General features: G+C 36.5%; 1 protein-coding gene across 7 annotated transcripts in view; it reads left to right on the top strand.

Moving 5' to 3' along the window:
- The window catches only part of anks1b (ankyrin repeat and sterile alpha motif domain containing 1B), a 221244-nt gene that overhangs the window by 148627 nt on the left and 45721 nt on the right, over window positions 1-26896 (top strand). For 6 of the 7 annotated variants that reach the window (XM_051108157.1, XM_051108158.1, XM_051108156.1 and 3 more), the window contains 4 exons: window positions 2145-2217; window positions 6463-6569; window positions 17852-17950; window positions 20733-20885. In XM_051108157.1, the coding sequence (XP_050964114.1) occupies window positions 2145-2217; window positions 6463-6569; window positions 17852-17950; window positions 20733-20885 (432 nt within the window). Of the gene's footprint in view, window positions 1-2144; window positions 2218-4469; window positions 6570-17851; window positions 17951-20732; window positions 20886-26896 lie in introns of those variants that run through there. The other variant, XM_051108161.1, reaches the window with a different exon arrangement.

The following is a 26896-nucleotide window of genomic DNA, read 5'->3' on the forward strand; positions in this document are numbered from 1 at the left end:
TCCTAATTATACTGAGAGAACTGATAAATCAAAACAAAAACATGTCTAGGTCATAATTAAAATATTAAATGAGAAGGTATTGTTTGCAAAAAGAAAACAAAATGTTTAAATATTTATTTTCATGACCGTAATGTGTCCAAACTAAACTTTTAAGAGTTTGTTTGTTTTTTGGTTGTCATTAGATTTAATATCAGAAAAAAATATAATAAATGTTTTTTCAATTATAATTTAATAGCAAATTTTACCATCATGTTTAAATAATTTTTTCCATAATACATTTTTTTTTACAGTAATGAAAGATTTTTGTGTGGGAAATGTGCTTAATTATCGGTAACACTTTACAGTAAGGTTCTTTAATTAACACTTGTTAACTACATTAGTTGACATGAACTAAGAATGAACAATCCTTCTACAGCATTTATTTAAAAGAGATAGTTCACCCAAAAGTGAAAATTATTTACTCACCCTCCAGGCATCCTAGGTGTATATGACTTCCTTCTTTTAGAGTTATATTAAAAATTATCCTGGCACTTTCAAGCATTACAACAGCATGGGTGGGCATTTCTCTTCATCAGTCCAAAACAAGTCCAATAAAGTGAATCCACCCATTATAAAAAAGTGCCTCACGGCTCCGGAATTGATGCATTTTTGTAAGAAAAATATCCATATTTAAAATGAAGAATCATTTTAATCTAGCTTGTGCCAACTGCTCGTACACAGAAGCCCTTCCATGTAGATGACGTAGGATGTCGGCATTGCACATGCGCTGCTTAGACGTTACGAATGCGGATGCAGGGTGGAGAAAGGTAAACAAAGCACCAGTCATGAATTAGAAGTTCAAAACGAGGAATTGTAAAGAAATTTTTGGAGGATTCTGAAAAAACCAAGAGGAGACTGTTTTTTCTTTGCTAAAGTAAGGAAACTTTGCTTCCTTTGCTCCTGTAAACAAACATTGGTTTACACCGGACTTACAGGCGAATGTGCAATGCCAACGTCATCCACCCGAAGCTAGATTAAAGTGATCAGTGCATTTTAAATATGGATGTTTTTCTTACAAAAATGCTACAAGAATACATTCACTACAGAAGGCCTTTATTCACCCCCCGGAGCCATGTGAGGCACTTTTTATTAAGGGTCGATGTACTTTATTGGACTTGTTTTGGACTGATGAAAAGAAACACCCACCCTTTGCCATGATAGAGCTTGGAAATACCTGGATAATTTTTAATGTAACTCCAATTTCATTTGTCTGAAAGAAGGAAGCCATATACACCTAGGTTACCTGGATGATGAGTAAATAATGGGCTAATTTTCATTTTTGAGTGAACTAACCGTTTAACTCATGTTACCAAATGACACCTTATTGTAAAGTGTTACTGCTACATTTTATTCAAGATCAAAATGAACAAAGTACAGATGATAAAAAGACATTTTATGTCTGTCTCAACTTAACTGACAGTCTCAAATTGCCTCCTCGTCTTTGAATTCTTCTTTAGAGTTGAATCTCTTTTAGGTCAGTGCTTCTGTTTAGATACATAGGGGCTTCCCGCTTCATATGATGACTAAATCTCTGCAGTCAGTAAGTTTAATGCGTCGCAGCATTTGCTTTCCGAGCCTCACCCAGCTGTCAGGTCTTCAGAAAGAACATATATTAGAAATAACTGATCAAAGGGGAGAGGGGAGAGAGTTCTGCATCCGTTCAACTGGGGCTTCCGAGCGGCTTTCTCTTTGGAGTAAAAACACGGTCCGCTGGGAGACAGCAAAGGGCTGTTCTTTGAAGGCAGGTGTTCAGCTTTACGGATGTGAAGCGACACTTTCTTCGCTCCGAACATCACTGTCATTTTAATGAGGAGACATTCATCAAAAAACACTCTCCCAGCTCTTCAAACTGACATCTTCTCAAACGAAGCTGATGGTGATAAATTGCCTTCCCAAAATTCCCATTTCTCCCCCAGCTTTTAGCAAACAATTAAGCGGTTTTGGAGCGCAATTACTGACATTTAAGAAGAAAGTGGGCTTGTGGGAAAAGAGCAAAGAGGAGAAGTCTGTGGGGAAATGGCATGGAATAAGGACATAAAAATAGGGATGAGAGCCTTTCGTTATGCAAACATGCAATTTATCTCCCTCTCTTTTGCTTTCCACAGATTGACAAGATTATGAGCTCCATAGGTGCTGGAATTGGCACAGAGTTGGAGGGGATTACTGAGGATCATTCAGGTTTGTGTGTCTCTGTGTGTGTGGTGGTGATGCATAAAGTCAGTCATCCCACTACATTTATCATATATCCATAACTATAGGGAGCTCATGGCATGATATGAATGTTAACTAACGGCTGTGAAGTGTGCAGCACTGTGAGACAGGAGGGTTTCCTTCAGTGGTGTCAAAGACCCGCTCATAGACAGGGAGCTTTTTGAGATGTAACCATGGTTACTGTGCGCTCTCCTCTTGTCGCTGCGCTCTTCCTGTAGTCATAATGAGAGCAGGGGGACAGGAAGTGGATGGACAGTTTAGACCTCTAAGCTCTGATCTTGGGACAGTTTTGTTGTTTGCACTGGGAAGAAAAGGAGCATCTCATTGACTGGAGATCAGTGTACTAAGATTCCCACAGCAATGATAAATAGTGAAAATCAAATTACTAGAGCTAATAATGAGGACATCAACATTGTCTCTTCCATTACCTCCTCTATTTTCTCCTCATCTCCTGTCCTCTCTCCTCCCTTTTTGGCTCTTCTTTTGGCTCCTGTTGCTTCCTCTCATTCTCTTGTCTCACATCTTCTCCTTTTTCCTCTTCTCTCACCTCCTCTCGCCTCTCCTTTTGCCTCTTCTCTTGTCTTTCCTGTACCTTCCTCTCTTCTCCTCTCACCTCCTTTCCTCTTTTCTTCTGCTTTTGGCTTTCATTTTGTCTTTTATTGTCTCCTCTCATTCTCCTGTCTCACCTTTTGCCTCTTGTTTCACCTCCTTACCCCTCTCCTTTTGCCTCTGCTCCTGTTTTCTCTCCTGTCATTCTCTCCTCTGCTATCCCCTCCTCTCTTTTGCGTCTGCTTTCACCATCTGTCCTCTTTACTCCTATTTTTTTGCCTATCCTCTTGCCTTCTCTATTGTCCTTTGACCTCATGTTGCCTCTTCTAATGCTTTCTTTGCCTACTTTGTTTTGTCTCTTCTCCTTTGTTCTCTCTCGGTTTTTGCATCTCCTCTCCTCTCCTCTCCTCTTTTGCCTCTGCTTTCACCTTCTGTTCTCTTCTTTCTCTTCCTTTTTGCTCTCGTATCCTGTTGCCACTTCTGTTGTACACCTCCTTTTCCCTCTCACCTCTTTTTCCCCTCTTCTCTCATTTTGCCTAAATTCTTACCTCCTCTTCCCTTCTTTCCTCTCCTCTCTTTTCAAATATTTTTTAATCCCATCACCACTTTTGTCTCTCCTCACACCTCTCTCTCCTCTTGCATCTCTTCTCCTCTCCTCTCCTCTCCTCTCCTCTCCTCTCCTCTCCTCTCCTCTCCTCTCCTCTCCTCTCTGTTCACTTCTTTTCTAATCCCATCCTCTTTTGCCTCTCCTTTCACATCCTCTCCTCTCTTTTTGCCTCTCCTCTTCTCTCTTCTCCTCTCTTTTTTAATCCCATCCTCTCTTTTGCCTCTCTTCTCACACCCTCTTTCCTCTCCTTTGGCCTCACTTTTGCCTCCTCTCCTCTCCTCTCCTCTCCTCTCCTCTCCTCTCCTCTCTCTCTCTTTTCTAATCCCATCCTCTCTTTTCCTCTCCTCTCACCTCCTCTCCTCTCTTTTCTCCTCTGGGCTCTCCTCTCACCTCTTTTCACTTCTTTTCTAATCCTCCTCTCTTTTGCATCCTCTCCTCTCACCTCCTGTCCCTCTTTTTCTCCTCTGGGCTCTCCTTAATCCCATCCTCTTTTTGCCTCTCCTCTCACACCCGCTCTCCTCTCCTTTTGCCTCACTTCTTGCCTCCTCTCCTCTCCTCTCTCTCTCCTCCTCTCCTCTCTTTTCTAATCCCATCTCTCTTTCTGTTCACTTCTTTTCTAATCCCATCCTCTCTTTTGCCTCTCCTCTCACCTCCTGTCCTCTCTTTTCTCCTCTGGGCTCTCCTCACACCTCTTTTTGCCTCTCCTCTCACACCCGCTCTCCTCTCCTTTTGCATCACTTCTTGCCTCCTCTCCTCTCCTCTCCTCTCCTCTCTCTCCTCCTCTCTTTTTAATCTCTCCTCTCACTCTCCTCTCCTCTCTTTTTTCTAATCCCATCCTCTCCTCTCCTCTCCTCTCCTCTCCTCTCTTTTCTAATCCCATCCTCTCTTTTGCCTCTCTTCTCGCACCCTCTCTCCTCACACCCTCTCTCCTCTCCTTTTGCCTCACTTCTTGCCTCCTCTCTTCTCCTCTTAGTCTCCTCTCCTCTCCTCTCCTCTCCTCACCTCTCCTCTCCTCTCCGTTCACTTCTTTTCTAATCCTATCCTCTCTTTTGCAAGAGGTGAGACCTCCTGTCCTCTTATTTCTCCTCTGGGCTGTCCTCACACCTCTTTTTGCCTCTCCTCTCACCCCTTTTTTTGCCTCTTCCATGACATCCTGTCCTCTCTCCTGCATCCTCTCTTCTCATCTTTTCTTGCTTCCTCTCCTGTCATTCTTTCCGCTCATTTCCACCTCTTTGCCTGTCCTTTCTACTTTTTGCCTCTCCTCTCATTTGCACCATCTGATTCTGCCTTTCCTCTTGCCTCCTCTACTTTGGCATCATTTCTCATTTTTCCTGTCCCCTCCTCTTGCCCACTCTCATTTCACCTTCTCTCCTTTCAACTCTCTACTCCTCCCACCTCCTTTCCTGTTCTTGCAAATCTCCCCTCACCTGTCCTTTCACCTCATGCCTGTTATCCCAACTTTCATCCTTTCCTCTGGACTCCTCACCTTTTCTTTGACTTCGTGCACTTTGCCTCTCCTCTCCTTTCTCCTCCTCTCTTTTTATTTATCCTCTTACCACCTCTGTTACATTTCATCTTCCATCTTATTCTTTCATCTCTTCTCACCTTTACCCTTCTCTAACCTCCTGTCCTCTCTTTTCTCCTTTTGGCTCTAATCTCGTCTGCTCTTGCCTCCTCTCTGGTAATTCTCTCATCGCTTTTTGCCTTCCATCACATCCTGTCCCTTCTCCTGTAGCATCCTCTCCTTTCTTTTTTTCTGCTCATTTCACCTCTTTTCTTGCACCTTCCACTTTTTGCCTCTCCTGAAACCTCCCCATTCTCTCCTCAAATTGCCTTCTCTCTTTTCGCCTCATTTCTCACATTTCCTGCCCTCTTCTCTTGCCCTCCTCATTTCACTCTCTTTTCATCTATCCACTCCTCCCACCTCCTCTCCTGTTCTTGCACATCTCTCTTCACCTGTCCTCTCACCTACTTTCATCCCTTCCTCTTGACTCCTCACCATTTCTTTCACCGCCTCCACTTTCCTCTCCTTTCTCCACTCGCCACCTCTATTGTCACCTTTCATCTTGCATCTTATTCTTTTGTCGTCTCTCACCTTTACTCTCCTCTCACCTCCTCTACTTTCATCTCCTCTCGTCTCGTCTCATCTCCTTTCCCTGCCTCTCCTATACTTTTGCCTCTCCACTCCTCTGCAGTAGTCCCTCATTTTTCTGTCCACAGAAAGCCCATTTGTGTTGCCATTCCACCAGTGCTCACAGACGCCCACAGAGTGTGTGTGTATGTGTGTGTACATGTGGGAGGGAGCAAGAGCAGCTTCTGCACTCAGACAAAGAGGCTGGGGTTGATCTGATGGCTATTATCGGCAATGTGAGGTACAGCTAGTGGAAAGAAGGGAGGGAGAATAAGAGACCGAAAGGGAGGGAGAGAGAGAGCGCACAGTGGCACAGGATGCAGAGGCATACAAATGAGTGTGGGAGTGCTGGAGAAACAGAATTCTACCAAGCAAGCTGCACGCTGTCATTCCTATCCTCTTTCGCACACGCACGCTCGCCCGTTCCCTCCCGCACGCGTAAACGCGCACATGCCTGCACTCTCCACACGTTGAGACACAGGTTGAGCAGCACAGCGGCTGAAGCGGCGGTTGGTAATCGCGCATCTCTCTCACCTCTCTTGTGGATGTAATTTGGAGCCTTCAGCATGTCTACCTCCACAGCCGGCGTACTTCTCCACCAGCACGGACCCTAACGCTCACTCTTCCGAGAGGACCCTCTTCTAAATCGCTCTCTCCTTCTGTTTTCCTCCCTTTCTCAACTGTTTTCCAAGCATTACTTTCTTCTGTCTCCTGAAATCACTTTTCTACCTCCTTTTTTTCGCTCTTTCTGTCTCTCCCGTTTCCACTCGCGCTCTCCGTCGCTTGTTGAGCATGGCGGGTTCGTTTGACAGTCACTTTGCAAGGAACATGATGTGGCAGTGCCAGCTCTCGCAGCCGGACTGTCGCTGCTACCGGGTGGATGGCTACTCACTTCTCAAACGCCTCCCTCTGCACCCCTTGATAGGCCCCCGCTGCCCCGTCCAGTCTGTGGGACAATGGTTGGACAACATCGGTCTCGTGCAGTATGAAAACCATCTGCTGTCTAACGGCTTCGACAACGTTCAGTTTATGGTGAGTGTCTCCTTCACACTTCCATCTCTGTTTTTCCCTACGGCCAGTTTTCTGAGTGTCTTTTTTTTGTCATTAGTCATCAGTTGCTTGTTGTGGGTGGTGTGGGTTTGCATGTGTACTTGAGGGTTTGTTTTCAGGTGAGCTGTGCTTGAGTTTTCAGTATCTTAATATGTTGGTCTCCTGTTACATCACATTATGATTTTTCCTTAAAAATTGTGATGTTTCACATGTGCCTGTATGTTTCCTGTATGTACTGCCATATCAGCACTTTAGGAACTTTTGGAGAGCAGTTAATTGTACATTTTAATTATAAATATTTGATCTAATATATTAAGTTTAGAAGATCAGAAATGGTTTAATAGCTGGGTGTTCAGTAACAGAACTCTATTATAGGAAAATCAAACAAAAATACATAGTCCTTTGCTTGTTTGTGCAGAGCTGCATGGGTTCCCATTGATACATTGCATTCCAACACGTGGTTAACGTCACTCCTCTGACAATGCAGAAAACATGTCCACCGTGGGCGTGTTCAGATGCACGCATGTGTTTGTCTGGTTGAGGTTGGTGTGTGTTTGGAGGAGAAAGTGTTAAGGCAATCTATCTTCAACTACCAAAGCAATCATGGTTGTTTAGGAGCACCTGTAGATATAAAGGGGGAAGTTGGAAGATGATGCTTCTGGAAAGAATCGATCAGTGCTGCCTGCACATCTATGATTACCAGTAAATCCTTCTACAGATCACAGTTTTGGTTGAAATGTAGCTCAGAATGGGCCAATTGTAAAAACAATGAACTATATATTGGTTAGTTCTGGTATAACTGGTAGATCTGAATAGTGTATTTAGCTGTTCAACAAGCATGGTTTCCGGTTGACCAAGGAAATCTTGCTAGTTGAGCTAGTTAAAGGGATAAAATGAACTCACCCTCATGTCGTTCCAAACTTGTATGAGTTTCTTTCTTACTTTAAACAGAAAAGAAGATATTTTGAATGGGAACCATCAACTGTTTGGTTCTTCAAAAATCTTCAAATTATCTTCTTTTGTGTTCAACATAAGAAAGAAACTCATACAGGTTTGGAACAGCATGAGGGTGAGTAAATAATGACAAAATTTTGGTTTGAAAAATTATTTTAAGAAACCATGTTGTTGATCAGCTGTTTTTAATAAACAACGAACTGAACAATGAAGTTGTCATGAGTGACCTATTAACTCATTTTCTAACATTTAATTAGTATGCTTCCTATGCACTCACAGTGGTCAGGGGTGTAAAACAAACACTGCACTACAAAAATCATTTTCTTAATCAGTATTTTTGTTGTGTTGTATAGTAGAAATATCCAAATGTGCTTAAATCTACATTAATGTATTTGAAAGCCAAACTTGCATTATTTATTGTTGATATTAAGGCTTGTTTTTAGATGGTATGTGTTGAATATTTTATACTCCATTGGTAAATTGTTTTACTTGCTTTAAGTGTAAATCTAACAAAATTTAGTAGGGAAAAATGCCAGAGGGTAAGAAAACCTACTTTTCACGAATGTGTCTTGAATTAAGTCTTAGATTTGAATACAAAACACAAATACTGATTGTTTTATTGCAGTGCACAATATTCAGAAAGTCCTCTGTGGGACATATTATTAATGTACTTTTAAGAGCACTTATTTCACCATAAGCTTCTAGAACAATGTCTTCAAGTTGATACAGTGGCTCAAGGCAATCTGTTTTGTTCTTTTGCATTGTGGATAGCTTTATGCTTTTAGACTTCTAATTTATTTGTTGCAGACTATTGCAAACTACTGCTGCTTTGCTAAAAGGATCTGTTGCTTTTTATTCTAAATGACTGTCATAGAGCAGATTCAGTTACTAAAACAGGTGACGTTTACAGGTGAGCCACAGAGTTATGGGAACTGTAGTCTACATGCAGGCACGAACTGCACTGAGCTGATGGATAATGGAGCTGCGGCTAAATCCTATACGTTGTGTGACCAAATCGGATGCTCATGCATATGTTTGTGTGTAATGAGTCGTTTTGCGAGTGTTTAGTTGCTCATGCTGATTACCCTCCCCCAGTTCTGACCTGCATCCATTCCTGTGGTTGCCGAGGCAACAGCAGAGAGAAAAGAATAGAGTACAGAGTATTTTAGCTATAGAATTTTTTATAAAATCTGCGTTTCCTTCCAAACTGTTGTCAAGGAAATGGATTACGCCGTTTCCCCGCGGAGCATTTTTAATAGGGTGTTAAAAACCTCCCGAAGCCAGTGTTGATTTGTCAGCACCCGTCATAGTGCCAACATTGACAGCTTTACCTGCTAGCAATACAAAATACTAAGTGTGACCTTATCCAAGAGGTACAACAATCAAAACTCTATTTATAAACATGCTCTCAGTGGTTCTCATTAATTAATAATTGCGTACAATTTGTTTTCATGCAAAAGTTCTGCGGGATTCACACAGGTGCATTAGCATAAAGTAGTTTTCATTATAATATTGATGAATTCCAGTTGTTCTAAATGAAGGAAAGTGTGTGCCTGCAATTCATAATTAGTATAATAAAAGTTACGTAGGCTTAAGCTACACATGATTGTGTTTAAAGACTCGTATTAGCCATATGTGACCCTGGACCACAAAACCAGTTTTGAGTAGCACGTGTATATTTTTAGCAATAGCCAAAAATACATTTTAAGGCTCAAAATTATCGATTTTTCTTTTATGCCAAAAATCACTAGGATATTAAGTAAAGATCATATTCCATGAAGATATTTTTTAGATGTCCTACCGTAAATATATCAAAAACTCATTTTTGATTAGTAATATGCATTGCTAAGAACTTCATTTGGACAACATTCGAGGCGATTTTCTCAATATTTAGATTTTTTTGCACTCTTGGAGTGCACTCTTCCAGATTTTTAAATAGTTGTATCTCGACCAAATATTATCCTGTCCTAACAAACCACACATTAGTGGAAAGCTTATTTATTCAACTTTCAGATCACGTTTTGATCTCAGTTAAAAAAATTTACCCTTATTACTGGTTTTGTGGTCCAGGGTAACTTATGTGTTTGAGCTGCAATGCACGTTTCTGAAACTCTGAAATAAGTAAGGCTTTTAAAATCATATTTCAGTTTTAGTCAGTTTTTAAAGAAATGCTGTTCTTTTGAACTTTCTGTTCTTCAAACAATTCAAAAAAAAATAAGCATCATGCACAACTGTTTTCAACATGGATAATAATAAGTAATGTTTCTTGAGCAGCAAATCTGCAAATTATAATGATTTTTTGAAGGATTATGTGACACTGAAGACTGGAGTAATGATGCTGAAAATTCAGCTTTGCATCATAGGAATAAATTACATTTTACAATATATTCAAATAGAAATAAATTATTTTAGTGTGTAATAATATCAAAATTAGTACTGGGGCTGGGTTTTAACACAGATTTCACAATTTGATTCGATTCTGATTCACAAGCTTGCAACTTGATTCGATTCCCGATTTACTATTGATTATTTTGGACATATATCAGGTACAGTACATGCCACATTTTCTCAAGAAAAAAAAAAATCTCTCAACTAATGCTGAAAAATATACATGAGAGTCAGTTGGTACTACATTACTATAATATTAAAGGTTAAAATAAACTGATTTGTGTACAAATGCTTAAATTACACTCTATGTTTTTATAATAATAAAGTTACAATTACATAATCATATTTCTACTCCAATTCATTTTTTGAAATATTAACATTTAAATGGTGACAGTCAAAACTTGACGGATTTATTTAAATGTAAATGGTGCATATATTTACCTAAATTCTCATCTCTAGAGTTAATTTTTCTAGCTGACTAATGAGTTTATGGTCACCGAATATGTTTTTTCTGAGGATAAATGTGACATTACATGACATTAAATGTTTACAAGCTGTTATATTGACGTCTTTCCACAGTTGAAACACTGATTGAATGACATGTATTGTCACTCCACATTAAACAGTGGCAAAATGGCATTTATTGTTTGAATATTGTAATAAAATGGACAAAATTTGAAATCAGAGACTTTGTTTCACATCAAAAGTAATAAAACACAAAGCTTATTGTGATTTTTTGGATGGGAGGCGGTGTTGCAGTGTTCATTCATTAACTGAAAAAAGGCTAGACTAAGTGATTCTTGGGATTTAAGTATCGATAAAGTAAAAATGAGAACTGATTAAAACTGAGAAGCCCTAATTAGTACTGTATAATCACAATATTAGTACTGTATTTTTTTTTAATCAAATAAGTGCTTCCTTGATGAACATAAGAGACTTCTTTTTTTCAAAAACTAATTTTACTGACCCTGTGATACTGTGGAAAATGTATTAACAAAACCTTAAAATTTCCCAATGCAGTCATTGAAGTCTAAAGGTATTATTGATGTCACTTCACTCCATTTTAAGTCTGTTTACAAATAAGCCTTCCTAAACAATTCTGCCATTGGTCAGACGAACTACCGTTGGCGACCCCAAACTCAGTGCCAGTGTTGTCTCTGCACATTAAACTGGGATAAGTGTTTAACATTCAAAAAAACTGCACCCATTACTTTTAAGTGTTTTAGTCCAGTCAGCAGTTCATTACTATGTAATTTTATGCCTCCAGCAAAAGCATCTCCTCTGGATGAATGGGACATCTGGATGAACCACAAAGACACACACTCCTTTTTTCTCTGGTCTCTGTAGGACAGAGCTTCTGAAAGGCCTTCAGATACAATTAATATTAGATGCAGGTCTGCTGCTTGCTTCTGATGTGTTGGGCTTGCAAAGTTTCTCTTCTTGAATGTTATTGCTTCTCTTTTTCTTCAGATAAAGTTGATATACAAGACAGTTATGTTCCCTCGGTATTAAGGAGTGCGTGAATACAGCACTGGCCTGCAACATTTAGTTTTAACCGATGTGGTATTTTAAAAGTAAAAATTTAAACAGTGCATTTAGTCTGAAAGACCCAGGCAAAACAGCATTTCCTGAGAGTGAGTTAAAGGAGAAGTCCACTTCCAGAACAACAATTTACAAATAATTTACTCACCCACTTGTCATCCAAGATGTTCATGTCTTTCTGTCTTCAGTCATAAAGAAATTATGGTTTTTGAGGAAAACATTTCAGGATTTTTCTCTATATAATGGACTTCATTGGTGCCCCAATTTTGAACATCCAAAATGCAGTTTAAATGCAGCTTCAAAGGGCTCTAAACGATCCCAGAGGAAGAAGGGTCTTATCTAGCGAAAACATCTGTTTTTCTGAAAAATAAATATTTGTATACTTTTTAAGCACAAAAGCTTGTGTAGCACAGGCTCTGGGATGTGCGTCCACGATGCACTACTAGTTAGTAATGGGTCGTTCTTGAATGATTCTTTCATTTTGAACGAATCTGCAATGTGACTCAGGAAGAACAAGTCATCTCGGGGAGTGATTCGTTCAGTCACGCATGAATGTAAGTTCATCATCTGTGTACTGAGTATGCTGAAAAACTCCATCTTATTTTCTCCTAGAACTTGAGAGGAGGACATCGTTGTACCTTTTTGTTTGTAAACAGCGATTGACTTACTTGCACTTTCTTAGTCTTTGCGCATTCACTTTGTAAACACTGGGTCTGTAGTTCCGCCTATGTTCCGCGTGACCTTTCGACGTGATTCAATAGTACGTAGCGTTGCGAACGTGCATCCCAGAGCCTGTGCTAAATGAGCTTTTGTGCTTAATTTTTTATACTTTTTTATTTTCCGAAAAAAATGACAGACCCTTCTTCCTCGGCTGGGATATTTTAGAGCCCTTTGAAGCTGCATTTAAACTACATTTTGGAAGTTCAAAATTGGGGCACCAATGCAGTCCATTATATGGAGAAAAATCCTGAAATGTTTTCCTCAAAACCCATAATTTCTTCACGACTGAAGACAGAAAGACATTGTCTTGGATGACAAAGGGGTGAGTAAATTATTTGTGAATTGTTGTTCTGGAAGTGGAGTTCTCCTTTAAGTGCCGGAGATATGATAGCGGTATCTCACTTCAAGACTTAGGCGAGTTTTGAGACGAACAATTTAGCATCATTGTGCTGGTCATTAATCTTGCTCCGAACTTGCTATGAAGGTTTGAGATGCTGTTTGTTTCTTTCATGCACTGTTCTGCACTCTTTCACCTTCACACTGTTTGAATTCAAGAACATTCACACTGTGGCGTTATTTTATTGTAATTTACATTTTTATAGAAAAAAGGGCAAATTCTGTCATGAAACCCTAGATGGCGCAGGCTGACAGGTCGTTAACTGATATTCACAGTGTTAGTCTACTTGGCACAAGCTGATTGGTTCATGTTGCATACACAGCCGATGAGCTTACTGCTTTACATTAAAAAGGCTGGTTAGCATTCATGCGAGCATTTTGCAGCGTGCTTCCGGAGTTCCTCCACCTCCCCAGCTCCACCTGTATAGATCTACTATGGGTTATTATATAAGGTACTTGTCTTGGAGCAGTATGACTTAAATACTCGCAGCACTGTATTGGTGTATGTGTTGGCAGTAGCAAGTTCCTGTACTTGATTTGCAGCAGCAATAATCTACAATAACAGCAGCAGCAATTCAGCAGCGTAGAAGATCTATTCCGCTAAGACCAAATACATTAACTCTGTCATATTCATTACCGTGCTAAAATCTTCCAAGAGCTGCCATGATAGAAATGTTGCTCCTCAAGACGTTGTTTTATTGTAGATAACACTTCTTCTGTACTTGGAGATCTTTTAGAGGAAGTTTGGTGGTGATTGAAAGACTGGTTGATGAGAATGGATTGTGGTAGTTATCAGTTTATCACAAATAAATGAATTTTTTTACACAGATTACTATGTGTTTTGTATGGAAGCCTGTTTTTGTCACTGAATAAAAAAATAAGTGTTTAGTGACTTTTTATTTCACAATTGCATGATATAAACAAATAAAGTCAGAATTTTCTTTCAAATGTCAGTTTTTATCTTGCAAGAATTGTGAGATATGCAAGTTATAAAGCAATTGCAAGTTATAAAGTCCAATTTTAGGGGGAAAAAAGACTAATGTTCTCAGATTTGCAACTATAACTCAATTCTGACTTAACACAATTCTGACTTTTTTCTAAGAATTGCAAGTTTATATCTCATTATTGTGTTTTTTTCTTAGAATTGTGAGTTTGTATTTCACAATTCTGAGAAAATGAAGCCGAATTGGGAGATGTAAACTCACAAATGCAAGTTATAAAGTCCAACTTTAGGGGGAAAAGGACTGATATGTGCCTGGATTTACAACATTATATCTAAATTCTGACTTTTTTTCTAAGAATTGCAAGTTTATATCTCGCTATTGTGACTGTTTTCTCAGAATTGTAAGTTTATATCTTGCAATTCTGACTTTATAACACACATTGTGAGTTTGTATCGGAATTGCAAGATGTATACTTGCAATTGCGAGTTATAAAGTCCAAATTCTGGTATGTGCTCAGATTTGCAACTTTATATTGTATCTCAATTTTGACTTAACTCACAATTGCGTGTTATAAAGAATTCTGAATATCTCGCTATTTTGAATTTTTTCTCAGAATTGTGAGTTTATGTCTTGCAATTCCGACCTTATAACTCACAATTGCTAGTTTGTATCTCGCAATTCTGAAAAAAAATTTGCGAGATTGGACTTCCATAGTTTTCCCACCACAAAGCAGTGTTCTGTTGATCTGTTGTATCATTTACTTGCCATTCATTTGTCCTTTTGATTTTCTGTGAGACCCACGTGTTTTTTGTTTTGTTTTGTTTTTTGTTCTGTTCTGTTTTTTTGTGTTTTGTTTCTTTTTTGTTTTTTGTTCTGTTCTGTTTTTTGTGTTTTGTTTTGTGTTTTTTTTTTTTTTTTCGCTTTTTGTTTTTAATTTTGTCTAGACAGTGAAAGTTAAGACAGTTACTTATAAGAACACAGATCATTTCTCTTTTTAGGGCTTAAAAATAAATGATTGCTATGTTAAACATATTTAATCTAAACATTTTGAAAACGTTGGCAGCATTTTTGCTTGCATATGCATAAATTAATTCACTGTACCACACTACTCATACTATTTCTGCTGTATGCAGTATGTATAGACCAATTTGAATAGACAACACAGTTACATCACTTACAGCTGTGCGCATTGTGGTGGCAGAAAAACACTGGTAACAATTGAAGGATAATAGGTAAAATCCATAGAATAAGAGAAAAGATGCATTGTTGTGCCTTTGGATGTCAGAATCTGAATGCAAATTATTTTTATAGAATGCTGTCATAGAAGCCATTTGAAGCTAAACACAGATGTTTAAATGGACAAGCTATGAATGAAACCTTCTGTGATTACTCTACTGTTAAAGCATACATTTGATTTAAACAATTTGTCTACGTAATATTCACATATATGCAGTTCATAGGAGACGTATTGTATTAGCCCTACAGTTACAGCATGAAATACTATTTAAACCTATACCAATTTACATAACATTTACCTATTTTATCCCTCAGTTCTAACTTTTTTTTTCTCGCAGATGCAAGTTTATATCTGCTAGTTCTGACTTTATAATTCGATTTTACTCAGCAATAACGAGTTTGTCAATTCTGAGGAAAAAAAGCCAGAAGGGTGAGATATAAATTCATCATTCTGAGCCAAGGAGAATTGGTCTGTGTTGTGCACAATTTCCAAATTGTCATTATGCACTGAATACTCAGACTGTCTATTGCATTAGCCAAAAAAAGAATTTGCAGAGAATGAAATAATCAGAATGCAATGCACTCAACTTGACCTTTGTATTCCAAATGAACTGGAATGATCAACTGTAATTTCAAACATATTTTTCTTGACCCATTATTTGACCAAGCTGCTAAGAGTTAAGACATTTTTACACAAGCTTGGATTAAATGTGCATTAATTTCCAAGATGATAACTTAATGCCGCTTGCTGAATTAAACATGCAGTGTAATGTGACAGCAATGAAGGATAATACTCTTACAAACGTTTATCTTTGCATAATGCATACTGTGCGTTTAAAAAATAGCAGGCAGTATGCAGTGTGCAGCAAGCAGTGTGCTTTCAGCAGGTCTGTGCTGTGACTGATTAGTTATGTCTTGGGACACCTGCAATCAGTCTAACTCTAGTTGGCATGCCATTACTCTGGGCTGGATTGTATTGCTGTGAATGGAGCAGATGCTGGTGCTCACAAGTGATTTCGTCACCTATACATTATACTTGAGTGGGATCATCAAGGTTATCCAGCTTTGTGGAGTGATACAGACACATCCTGAAGTGCATTACCTGTCAGCATGTTTTCATTCACCTTTCGTTTCCATGTGTATCTTTGTTTGTGTATGTGTGTTTTGGTAGATGGGGGAATCACATGGCGGAAATGAGGTGCTATTAATTATATGAGGGAAGCCGCATGTGTGTGTGCGTGTGTGTTTGTTAGGAATAGTGTGTTTTTTCACATCTCTGGCCCTGTTGGATAGGAGGTTGATTGGTCTGATTGGAGTAACCGAAAGGTCATTAAAGGTGAAGCCCAGCATGAAACAGCAGTCGATTAATAGTGCTCTGTTTGTATACGCACGTGCGTGTGTGTGTGTGTGTGTGTGTGTGTGTGTGAGAGAGAGAGAGAGAGAGAGAGACAGCATGTGTTTCTTGCACCTGGGCATCAAGTTGTGGATTGTTGATTTGAATAATGTTTGATGGGCTTATGGATCCACTGATTGGGTTGCTCATGTGATCTGAAGAGGGCAATTTTTTTAATTAGAGCAAATTGTCTTTTATGCCTTATTTATTATGCATTCATGCAAACTAAATGGATTCTGTTAAAGCATAATAATAATAATAAAAATAGTAAATTATCATCAACTATTATTATTATTTTTATTAATTTGTGAGGCAGTATTGTTTATTGTTGTTGTTGTTGTTTTTATTTGTATATTTATTTAATTGTTTTGTTACTATTTCAGTCTGCTGTTTTTTTGCAATGCAATATTGAAGATTATTATTATTATTATTATTATTATTATTATTATTATTTGTTGATTTGATTCTGTAATCAAAAATAATAATTATAATTTGCTACTGCTTCAACAGGTGCCATTATTGCAGTGAACCTAAAGTAGTCCAAATTATTACTACTAGTTATTATTATTATTATTATTATTATTATTAATATTATTTATTATTATTATTATCATTATTATTTTTGCAGGGCATTATTATTATTATTTTTTATTTATTAATATTTTTTGTGGGGCAATATTGATTATTATTATTTATTATTATTATTTGTTGATTTGATTCTGTAATCAAAAATAATAATTATAATTTGCTACTGCTTCAACAGGTGCCATTATTGCAGTGAACCTAAAGTAGTCCAAATTATTACTACTAGTTATTATTATTATTATTATTATTATTTATTATTATTATCATCATTATTTTTGCAGGGCATTATTATTATTATTTTTTATTTATTACTATTTTTTGCGGGTCAATATTGATTATTATTATTTATTTATTAGTAGTATGTATGTTTATTAATAATATTTCTTATTATTAATAAAGTATGTTTATTATTTTCTGCAGAGCAATTTTGTTTTTATTGTTGTTGTTGTTTTTATTTGTATGTTTATTATTTGTTTGTTTGTTTGTTTGTTTGAACTCTTTGTTACCATTTCAACAGGTGTCATTGTTGCGGTCAACCTAATTCCAGAGTAGTCCAAATGATTGCACTAATTATTATTATTATTGTTGTTGTTGTTGTTGTTATTATCATTATTATTTGTATGTTTATTATTGATATTTGTATATTATTATTATTTTTGCTGGGCAATATTGTTTTTTTATTATTATTATTATTATTATTATTATACATTATATATTATTCTTTTTATTATTATTATTATTATTATTTGTTTATTTGAATCTTTTGTTACTACTTCAACAGGTGTCACTGTTGCAGTCAACCTAATTCCATAGTTGTCTAAATTATTACACTAATTATTATGGTTGTTGTTGTTGTTGTTGTTGTTGTTTGTATGGTTTTTTATTATTATTATTATTATTATAAAATTTTTGCAGGGAAATATTGTTTTTATTTTATTGTTTTATTTTAAGTGCCATTGTTTTTGTGGGGCAATATTTATTATTACTTATTATTATTATTTGTATGTTTTGTAACTGCGTAAACAGATGTTATTGTTGAAACTTTATAGTAGTACAAATTATTTTAAATTATAAAATTATAAATTTTTTTTTTTTTTCCCCTGTAGGGTAGTAATGTCGTGGAGGACCAGGACCTGCTAGAGATCGGGATTTTAAACTCTGCCCACAGACAGCGACTTCTTCAGGCTATTCGCCTGCTGCCCAGGGTGAGTACAGACATCGGGGACGTCCTAGGGCTCCCACAGGGTTCTTTCAGCTCCAAAAATATCAGTTAACAATGCGCCTGGAACCAAATTTGTAATTAAAACAAATTCAACCCTCCCTTGGGATTCAACATTCCCTCAAGATTTTCTTTCTTCCATGAAAATGCCAAAAAAAATACTGTCCAGTGACTGTGAAGCTCTAAAAATGATGTACTCCTGCTTCACCTTCTCTATTATTGCAAATGTAATGGCCCACTCATAAAAGGTTGATATGTTACAGTCAGGCAGTCCTGATGGGAGCATCACTGACTTCAGAGCCACACAAAGACACTGAACTGAAGAGTACTGTACAGTGCGAAACACGTGCTGATCATTTAAATTCTGCATGCGATACATTTGTGTGTCATGGATTTCATTACCAAATGAGGTTTCATGGTATCCACATTTATCACATACACTTCCCAGGGTGCACCCTCCCCCAAGAATAGTAAATTTAAGACCCCCTCTAGTGTAATCCAGCAAAGCTTCTGGCACTGAGTGTGTGTATGTGTATGTGTGTAGGAGACCCGACATCAAATAAATCTCACTTGTGTCCCAAACAACCTTGCACTCCCTTTCTCCTTCACAATCTCTGAAAGGACACCACAGAGGGGAATGGTTGTGTTGTGATAAGACAGAAGGGACACACTTGTCTGCACACACACACACACACTCATGTGCAAACCTGCTTTTGCTCAAACAGATGTGAAAACCTCAAACAAGAGCCGAAAGGGGTGAGTTTAAAGGGATAGTTTAGCAAAAAATGAAAACTGTTGTCATCTTTTACTCATCTTTAAGTGGTTACAAACCTGTATGCCTTATTTTCTTCTGTGGAACACAGAAAAAGATATTTTGAAGAATGTTCTTGCTGCTCTTAGCCATATACAGTTGAAGTCAAATGTTTACATACACCTTGCAGAATCTGCAAAATGTTAATTATTTTACCAAAATAAGAAAGATTATACAAAATATGTTATTTTTTGTTTAGTACTGACCTGAATAAGATATTTTACATTTGCATATAGTGAAAATAAAGTTGAATTATAGTTTAGTTGATAAAAAGTCCAAATGTTTTACACTTGATTCTTAATATTGTGTTGTTACCTGAATGATTTAGTGATAGTTGTTCATGATTCACTTTTTTGTCCTGAACAGTTAAACTGCCTGCTGTTCTTCTGAAAAATCCTTCAGTTCTCACAAATTCTTTGGTTTTTCAGTATTTTTGTGTATTTGAACCCTTTCCAACAATGACTGTATGATTTTGAGATGCATCTTTTTACACTGAGGACAAGTGAGGGACTCATACGCAACTATTACAGAAGGTTCAAATACTTACTTATGCTTCAGAAGGAAACACGATGCATTAAGAGCTGGAGGGTGAAAACTTTTGAAATTTGAAGATCAGGGTAAATTTCACTTACAATTTCAAACATGTAAGTATCTTCTGTAGCTTCTGAACGACAGTACTAAATGAAAAAAAAAAAATGTGCACATCTTCATTCTGTTCAAAAGTTTACACCCTTGGCTCTAAACTTGTTTTTTTTCCCTCTGGAGCATCAGTGAGTGTTTGAACCTAATGTAATAGTTGTATACGAGTCCCTCAGCGTGAAAAGATGGATCTTAAAATCATACAGTTACTGTTGGAAAGGGTTCAAATACACAAAAATGCTGAAAAACCAAAGAATTTGTGGGAACTGAAGGATTTTTCAGTTTAACTGTTCAGGACAAACAAGTGACTCATGAATAACTGTCAAAAAAAAAAAAAACGCTGTGGATCATTCAGGTAAAAACAGTATTAATAATCAAGTGTATGTAAACTTTTGAAAGGGGTCATGTGTATGAATACAACTATTATTTTCTCTTGTGTACTGTATGTATCTATATGTCTTTAATGTGAAATATCTTATTCAGATTTCAGTGCTAATAAAAACATGCGTTTTGTATGATTCCTCTTATTTTAGTAAAATTACTAACATTTTGCAGATTCTGCAAGGAGTATGTAAACTTTTGACTTCAACTGTAAGTGTGTGAATTTGACCTCCAAAAAAGCATAAACGTCTTGTACACTGTGTACAATAAGTCTTCTGATGCCATATAATAGCTTTTTAGAAAGATAAGAGCCAATTAAAGTCACTATTCACTATAATTTTCCACTTTTCTGGTGTTTTTTTTGTCATTTTGGAGCTCAACGGACTGGATTCCCATTAAGTTACATTATATAGAAAAAAGTGGAGGATGACAGAGCTATCATTTGTAGGTTTAAAATGAAAATTATTCCTTTAAAAAGAAGCTGACTTTAAGATTAAGCACAGGAATTGGTATGTGTGTGAGAGAGAGATATGAGGAAAAACTCAACTTTTCATCTGCAGTCAGTGCTTTCAAACTCTGTTTTAGCTGATAGCTTCTCTCTGTCCGCATTTACATTTATGCATTTGGCAGATGCTTTTATCCAAGGCCTTTTTAGCTGTGTATTCAGTATATGTTCTTTTATCAGTAAATGTGGGAATGATTCCCTGGGAATAAAACAAACCATTTTTGTTTTGTTAGCCTGTCTGTCTTCTATTTACTGGCTAGACAGGCACCAAATCAATGAGGACCAGAATGAAAATTTATGCTAGCAGTCCAGACAGGTGTTTCCAGCACAGAAAAACAACATTTCCTGTTGCTGTACCTCTATATTCATAACCCAAACTCCAGGTTGTGTTACTGATATGGTAGTTTAACAGTTGTTTTTCTGTTGGTGAAGGTGCGGCCTATTGGTTATGATGGAAATAACCCCACCTCAGTGGCCGAATGGCTGGAGTCTCTGGAGCTGGGCGACTATACCAAGTCTTTCCTCATCAATGGCTACACCTCCATGGAGCTGGTCAAGAAGATCTGGGAGATCGAGCTCATTAATGTAAGTTCCGCTTGTTTCATTTTCTGTCTGTTGCTAAGTTCTGTTGAAATTCAGTTTTAAAAGATGCACTTGTGTTTGGATTGTAAGGGTCACAGTCAACGGAAACCTGGAAATATTAAAGGGGTCATATGATGTTGCTAAAAAGAACATTATTATAGTGTATTTGATATTTGGTCCAATGTGTTTATGCAGTTTGAGGTTCAGCAACATTATTTTCCACATGCTGCACATTACTGTTGCTCCTCTCTGCCCCGCCTTCCTAAAAAGCTTTGATTTTTACAATGCTCATCGTTCGGAAAAGTGAGGTGTTCTCTGACTGGCCAGCTATCCGGTGCATTGTGACTGGCCCAAGACCTCAAGCGTGTGATGGAAATGTTACGCCCCTTACCGTGTTTTGATGCGTTTCCCATAAACGAGGCATTTGCTGCATCCAGTGAGGACATAATTACTGATTATAATGACTCATACTGTCTTTTTACAAGTTGCGTTGCGTCATGCCGTAAAACATAACACCATGTCTGTGTTTGTGACAACAAGCACTAATCTACACTACTCAAAACTCACGTTTGAATAGTCAGTAGCAAATTCTTTAAATATGAAAACATACTTACAGGCCATGAGTCAGAAGTGCAAGACTGTCCTTGTAACGTTGGTATTGCCCCACTTTATAGCCTTAACCATTTGTGTACAGCTGGCATTGTAGGCTACTCTCCCAGGTTCAGGAAACAGTCCTCTGTAAAATGCGCAGCACCCACTCGAATATTTGCATTGTACTCTTCCAGAACAGTGTTGTAAATATAACTTAACCACTGATTTCTAGTTGTGTCCTCATTTGGAAGACTAAACACAGTACTTTAGCTTACCCAGTGAAACACAGCATCTCCACATGGCAGCAGCTGAAACAATACTACAGCCGGTATAAAATGTTAAGCTTTCTTTTTTTGCATATACATATGGGCAATGTTATGCAAATCTACCCAGACAGTGACGTAGACATGTGGGGGCGCGTTTGAACGAGATGTTTTAGGAGGGCTGAGTCTTAACTTTTATAATAAATATCTGTTTGGGTTTGAGACTTTAAGCTTTGCAACTTTGCAGAGCTTGTGTATGCACAAACAGCTTGTAACACTCCAAAGACAAAGGAAAACAAGAAACCACATCATATGACCTCTTTAAGGAAAAAATGAAGTAAAATTAAATAAAAAAATTAGAATAATCTTGCAATTTGTGAATAAATCTTAAACAAATGTATTAATATAATATAATATAATATAAATATTTTATTGGCTATAAATCATTGTCTTGGAGCGTAATCTCTCTCTCTTTTTATATATAATAAAAAGTGAGAAAATTGTGAGTAAATCATAAATGTGTTTAAAATATAATTTTACATAATATAATATAATGTAATATAACAATATTTTTTGCGCATAAATTACTCTTTTTGAGTGTAATCTCTATAAAATGATTTTATAAAAAGTGAAAATTCACACAAATTGTGAATAAATCTTATATAAATTTATTTATAATATAATATAATATAATATAAATATTTTATTGGCTGTAAATCACCCTTTTTCAGTGTAATCTCTATAAAGACTAGTTTTTATATATAATATAATATAATATAATATAATACAAAATTGTTGGCTATCAGTCACTCTTTGAATGTAATCTCTAAAAATATATAATAAATAATGTAGTATAATAGAATATTATATTATTTATTTAGTTATCAGTCACTCTTTGAGTGTAATCTCTAAAAATATAATAAAATTAATTTATATATAATATAATATAATATAATATAATGGTTGTAAATTACCCTTTTTGAGTGTAATCTCTATATAATCATTTATTATTATAAATGATTAATCAGTCACTATCAGTCACTCTTTGTAAATTTAATCTCTAAAAATATATAATAAATAATATGCATAAAATATTATAATATAATATAATAATATATAATATATAATACAATAATAATATAATGGCTATAAATCACCCTTTTTGAATGTGTGTGTGTATAGAGACAGAAAGAGAGAGAGACATACACACGCACATCTTTCTGTCTGTTTTAAAAGGGTACGTGCATGCATGAACCCTATATTTATACACACACACACACACACGAGTGTTTAGCCATATCTTCCATATATAGCTGTTGGAATGAAGCTGTCTTTTGAAACAAGATTTGCTGGAGGACCTTAGAAATGACAGCCAGAGGTTGAGACATCATCCTGAATCATTCTGACATCCTATTGGCCGATTTGTCGTAATAGAGCTTCGGTGGGCTCTGAATCTTGCGTGTAATTGTATTTGTTTGATAAACAATCCTGCCTGATCTGTCTTGCTTTCGACTGCAGTGAAACAGATATACTAGTAGCGTCTGCAGTATGACGCTGAACAGAAAAAAATTCAGGATAACTTGATCAGTTTTAGAGATTCTGTAGTGTAGCCTGCACGTTTGGGAAATATTTCCGCAGGAGAACATATATCCATGCACTCATATCAATGCAGCCGTTTTACCTGTAATTCCATATGTGGGTAAAATGAAAATTGTTAATGCTTGATGGATTTTTTCCCGTGTTTGATAAAGACTAAATGGCATGTTTGATGACAGTGAGATCACGTGATGTGTTGCTTTAACAGATATGGTGTTAAATGACTCTAATTACAGCCTCACGTATGGTAATTTCACTCATTTTCAGCTGAGGGAGAGAAAAAGAAACAGAGAGAAGGAACGAGCAGATTATATAATAATGTGGGATGTGATTTCTTCAGCTCTCAGAAAAAAATACACACACACCCACTCACTGTGGAAAGTAACTAGAATGCTGCAGTGGGAATAAACACATGATTTAGCCACAAGAGGGAGCCAGAGTAAGGAAAATTAGAGGTTTTATACTTTTGAATCAAAAATATCTTCATTTGTGTTCTGTAAATGAACGAAAGTCTTACAAGTTTGGAACAACGTAAGGGTGAGAAATTAAAGAGAATTCTCATTTTTGAGTGAACTATCCCTTTAACACAACTGTGTATATAGGATGTTATGTTATGATTTTTATATGGTTAATAAGCATCTTTAAAGAAAGACCATTCAAAAATGTTGTGAAAATGAATTTTCTTACCCTGTTGTTTAAAACCTGTTTCTTTCTTCTGTGGAATAAAAAAGGAGAAGTTTATAAGAATGTTCATTCTGCTCTTCCACAAAATGGAAAATATGCAGCTGTCAAGTTTCAAATTGTCACTAAATGTCACTAAAGATGACATAAAATGAAATATAAATATTAGGTAGATAAAACTAAAATTAGAAACTAGCTAAAATAAAACAAGTCAAAGTACTATAATTATTAAAACTGAAATAAAAATAAATTAAATCTAACTAAATATAAATATATAAAAAAACAACTAATTAAAAATGACTAAAATGTAAAACTTTAAAAGAAAATGTAAAAAATATTAAAAAGATTGACTGAATTGAAACTTTTTCAATGTATCTAAATATAAAAATGTGTGTAGGTTTAATGTTATATTATCGGCTCGGAAAATGCGTTACTTTGACTAGACTTTTAGAAAAAGGTGGATAATATAATATATATATAAAAAATAAAAGCTAACTCAATATAAAAATCTTATAATAGTATTTAAATAATACTAAAATAACACCATTTGCCACATGCTATGGGTCACATCATATATATGTCAAATCTATGAATAAAAATAGACAGTGGCTATGTTTCCATCACTGTTTTTAAGCACATTTTGAAGTATCGCATCAGAAATGAGTGATCAAACAGCAAATTAAAAAACAAAAACTTAGTTTTTTAAACTTGAGGTGGTTTTGACTTGAGTGAAAAAGTAACTACGAATAATAGGAGATGGAAACACATTGGCTGAATAAATTCCTTTATGCGCATCAAAATAGTCATGTGACTTCGAGGGATGAGACGGTATAACCTGACTAACCAGTGGACCGATCTCATTGCACGGCATCTGAAATGTTGTTCTAGTCATTCTTAAATGCCTGAGCAACAGTATTTCTGTATAATTGCCTCTCAGAACTGTCTTACACGACTGCATTCCCAAACAGCAGGCATCCACCTCCGAAAGCAATGACCACATTTATTGTTTTTCGTCTGCTCGAGGCGCAAGTAATTTGTTATATGAAAATGAATATATTCAGTGTCTTCTCCTACTTTTCTTAGTGATATTTAGTGCCGGTTTATCAGGAAGTGACGATTTAAGTCTCTTTGACTCGTTGGATGGAAACTGTGCTTTATTCGCAAATGTTTTATGTGATATTCCAAGACTTGATATCGTGCACAAATCACATGTACCACTTTTCTGATACTTTTAAATAGCCTGCGACACTATTCACTTAAATGGCAGCACATTCTTAAAAATTTCTCCTGCTGTGTTTAATTAAAAATCGTACAGGTTTGCAACATGTGGGTGAGTAAATTAAGACAAAAACATTGATTATTGTGTGAAAAACTGTCCCTTTAACGCAAGCTCAGACTGAAAAGAGAGCGAAAAAGCAGATGAATATGCAGAGAACGGTGTTCTTTGACTTTGTGTGTGTGAGAGAGTGTGTTTGAGTGTTCGAGCTGTTCATGGAATGGGACATTCTGAACTTCCCCTAATGAGCCTCGCTTCAGACCGATCACAGAGCGCCTCTGTCTCCCGGGTCGCTGTCCTGAACTCTCTGCTGTAAATGAGACTGAGAGAGACTCTCAGAGTGAAAGAGAAGACACTTTATGCAGTGTACTACACAGCAGTGCCCTCCTCTAAAGCCAAGAAGAGGAAGGGAGAGAATGCGACTGAGGGGAAACAGGACAGAACACTGCCTTGTTTTCGGGTTTCGAGAATGTCATCCTTAAAATGAAGCATGGTGACCGATAGCAGAGCAGTAGCAGTTTGGTTCAGAGACTGAGAAGCGATAGTGTGAAGAGAGGCAGGGGAGAAGCGAGAAAGAGGGCAGTGGGAGAGAGAAATAGCATCTGTGGAGTGAGCCAGATTAGATCAGCTCATAAACGCTCAGGGCAACAGATGCCACGGCTGCTGGACAAGACAGTGACGAGACGTGTGTTATTGCTGTTCACAAACACAATTACACAAGTGCACTGTGGTGTAATAAGGTCAAAGGTTATTTTATACCTAATTATGCACCTAATAAGTTTTTAAAAGATGTCTCTTATGCTTACGATTTAAATGAAAATTCTGTCATTAATTACTCACCCTCGTGTCGCTCCAAACCTGTAACACCCCTTTTCATCTTTGAAACACAAATTAAGATATTTTTGATTAAATCCGAGAGCTTTCTGACTCTGCATAGACAGCAATGCAACTACCATGTTCAAGGCCCAGAAAGGTAGTAAAATAAGGAAGAAATTGTTGAATAAAGTCATTATTTTAGTTTTCTTTGCACACAGATTCTCGTAGCTTTGTAATATTACAGTTGAACTACTGATGTCACATGGACTATTTTAATGATGTGCTTACTACCTCTCTGGGTCTTGAACGTGGTAGTTGCGCTGCTGTCTATGCAGGATCGGAAAGCGCTCAGATTTCATCAAAAATATCTTAAATTGTGTTAGGAAGATGAATGAAGATCTTACGGATTTGGAACGACATGAGGGTGAGTAATTACTGACAGAATTTTCATTTTTGGGTGAACTGTCCCTTTAAATTTTAAGCATAAGAGTCATCTTTAAAAAACTTACTAGGTGCATAATTAGGTATAAAATGACCTTTGACCTTATTATGCCACAGTGCGCTTGCATAGTTGTGTTTGTGTTTTAATATATGTTAAATATATGTTTTTATATATATATATATATATATATATATATATATATATATATATATATTAGGTATTTTTTTCCTTTGAATGCAATGCTGAATTTTCAGTCTTCTGTGTCGTCTGAACCTTCAAATCTTTCTAATATGCTTATTTGTTCTGTGTAAAACATTTCTTATTTCTTATTCTAAGTTATTATTCTTAA

The sequence above is a fragment of the Labeo rohita genome, chromosome 4, assembly GCF_022985175.1.
Source record: "Labeo rohita strain BAU-BD-2019 chromosome 4, IGBB_LRoh.1.0, whole genome shotgun sequence".
Lineage (NCBI taxonomy): Eukaryota > Metazoa > Chordata > Actinopteri > Cypriniformes > Cyprinidae > Labeo > Labeo rohita.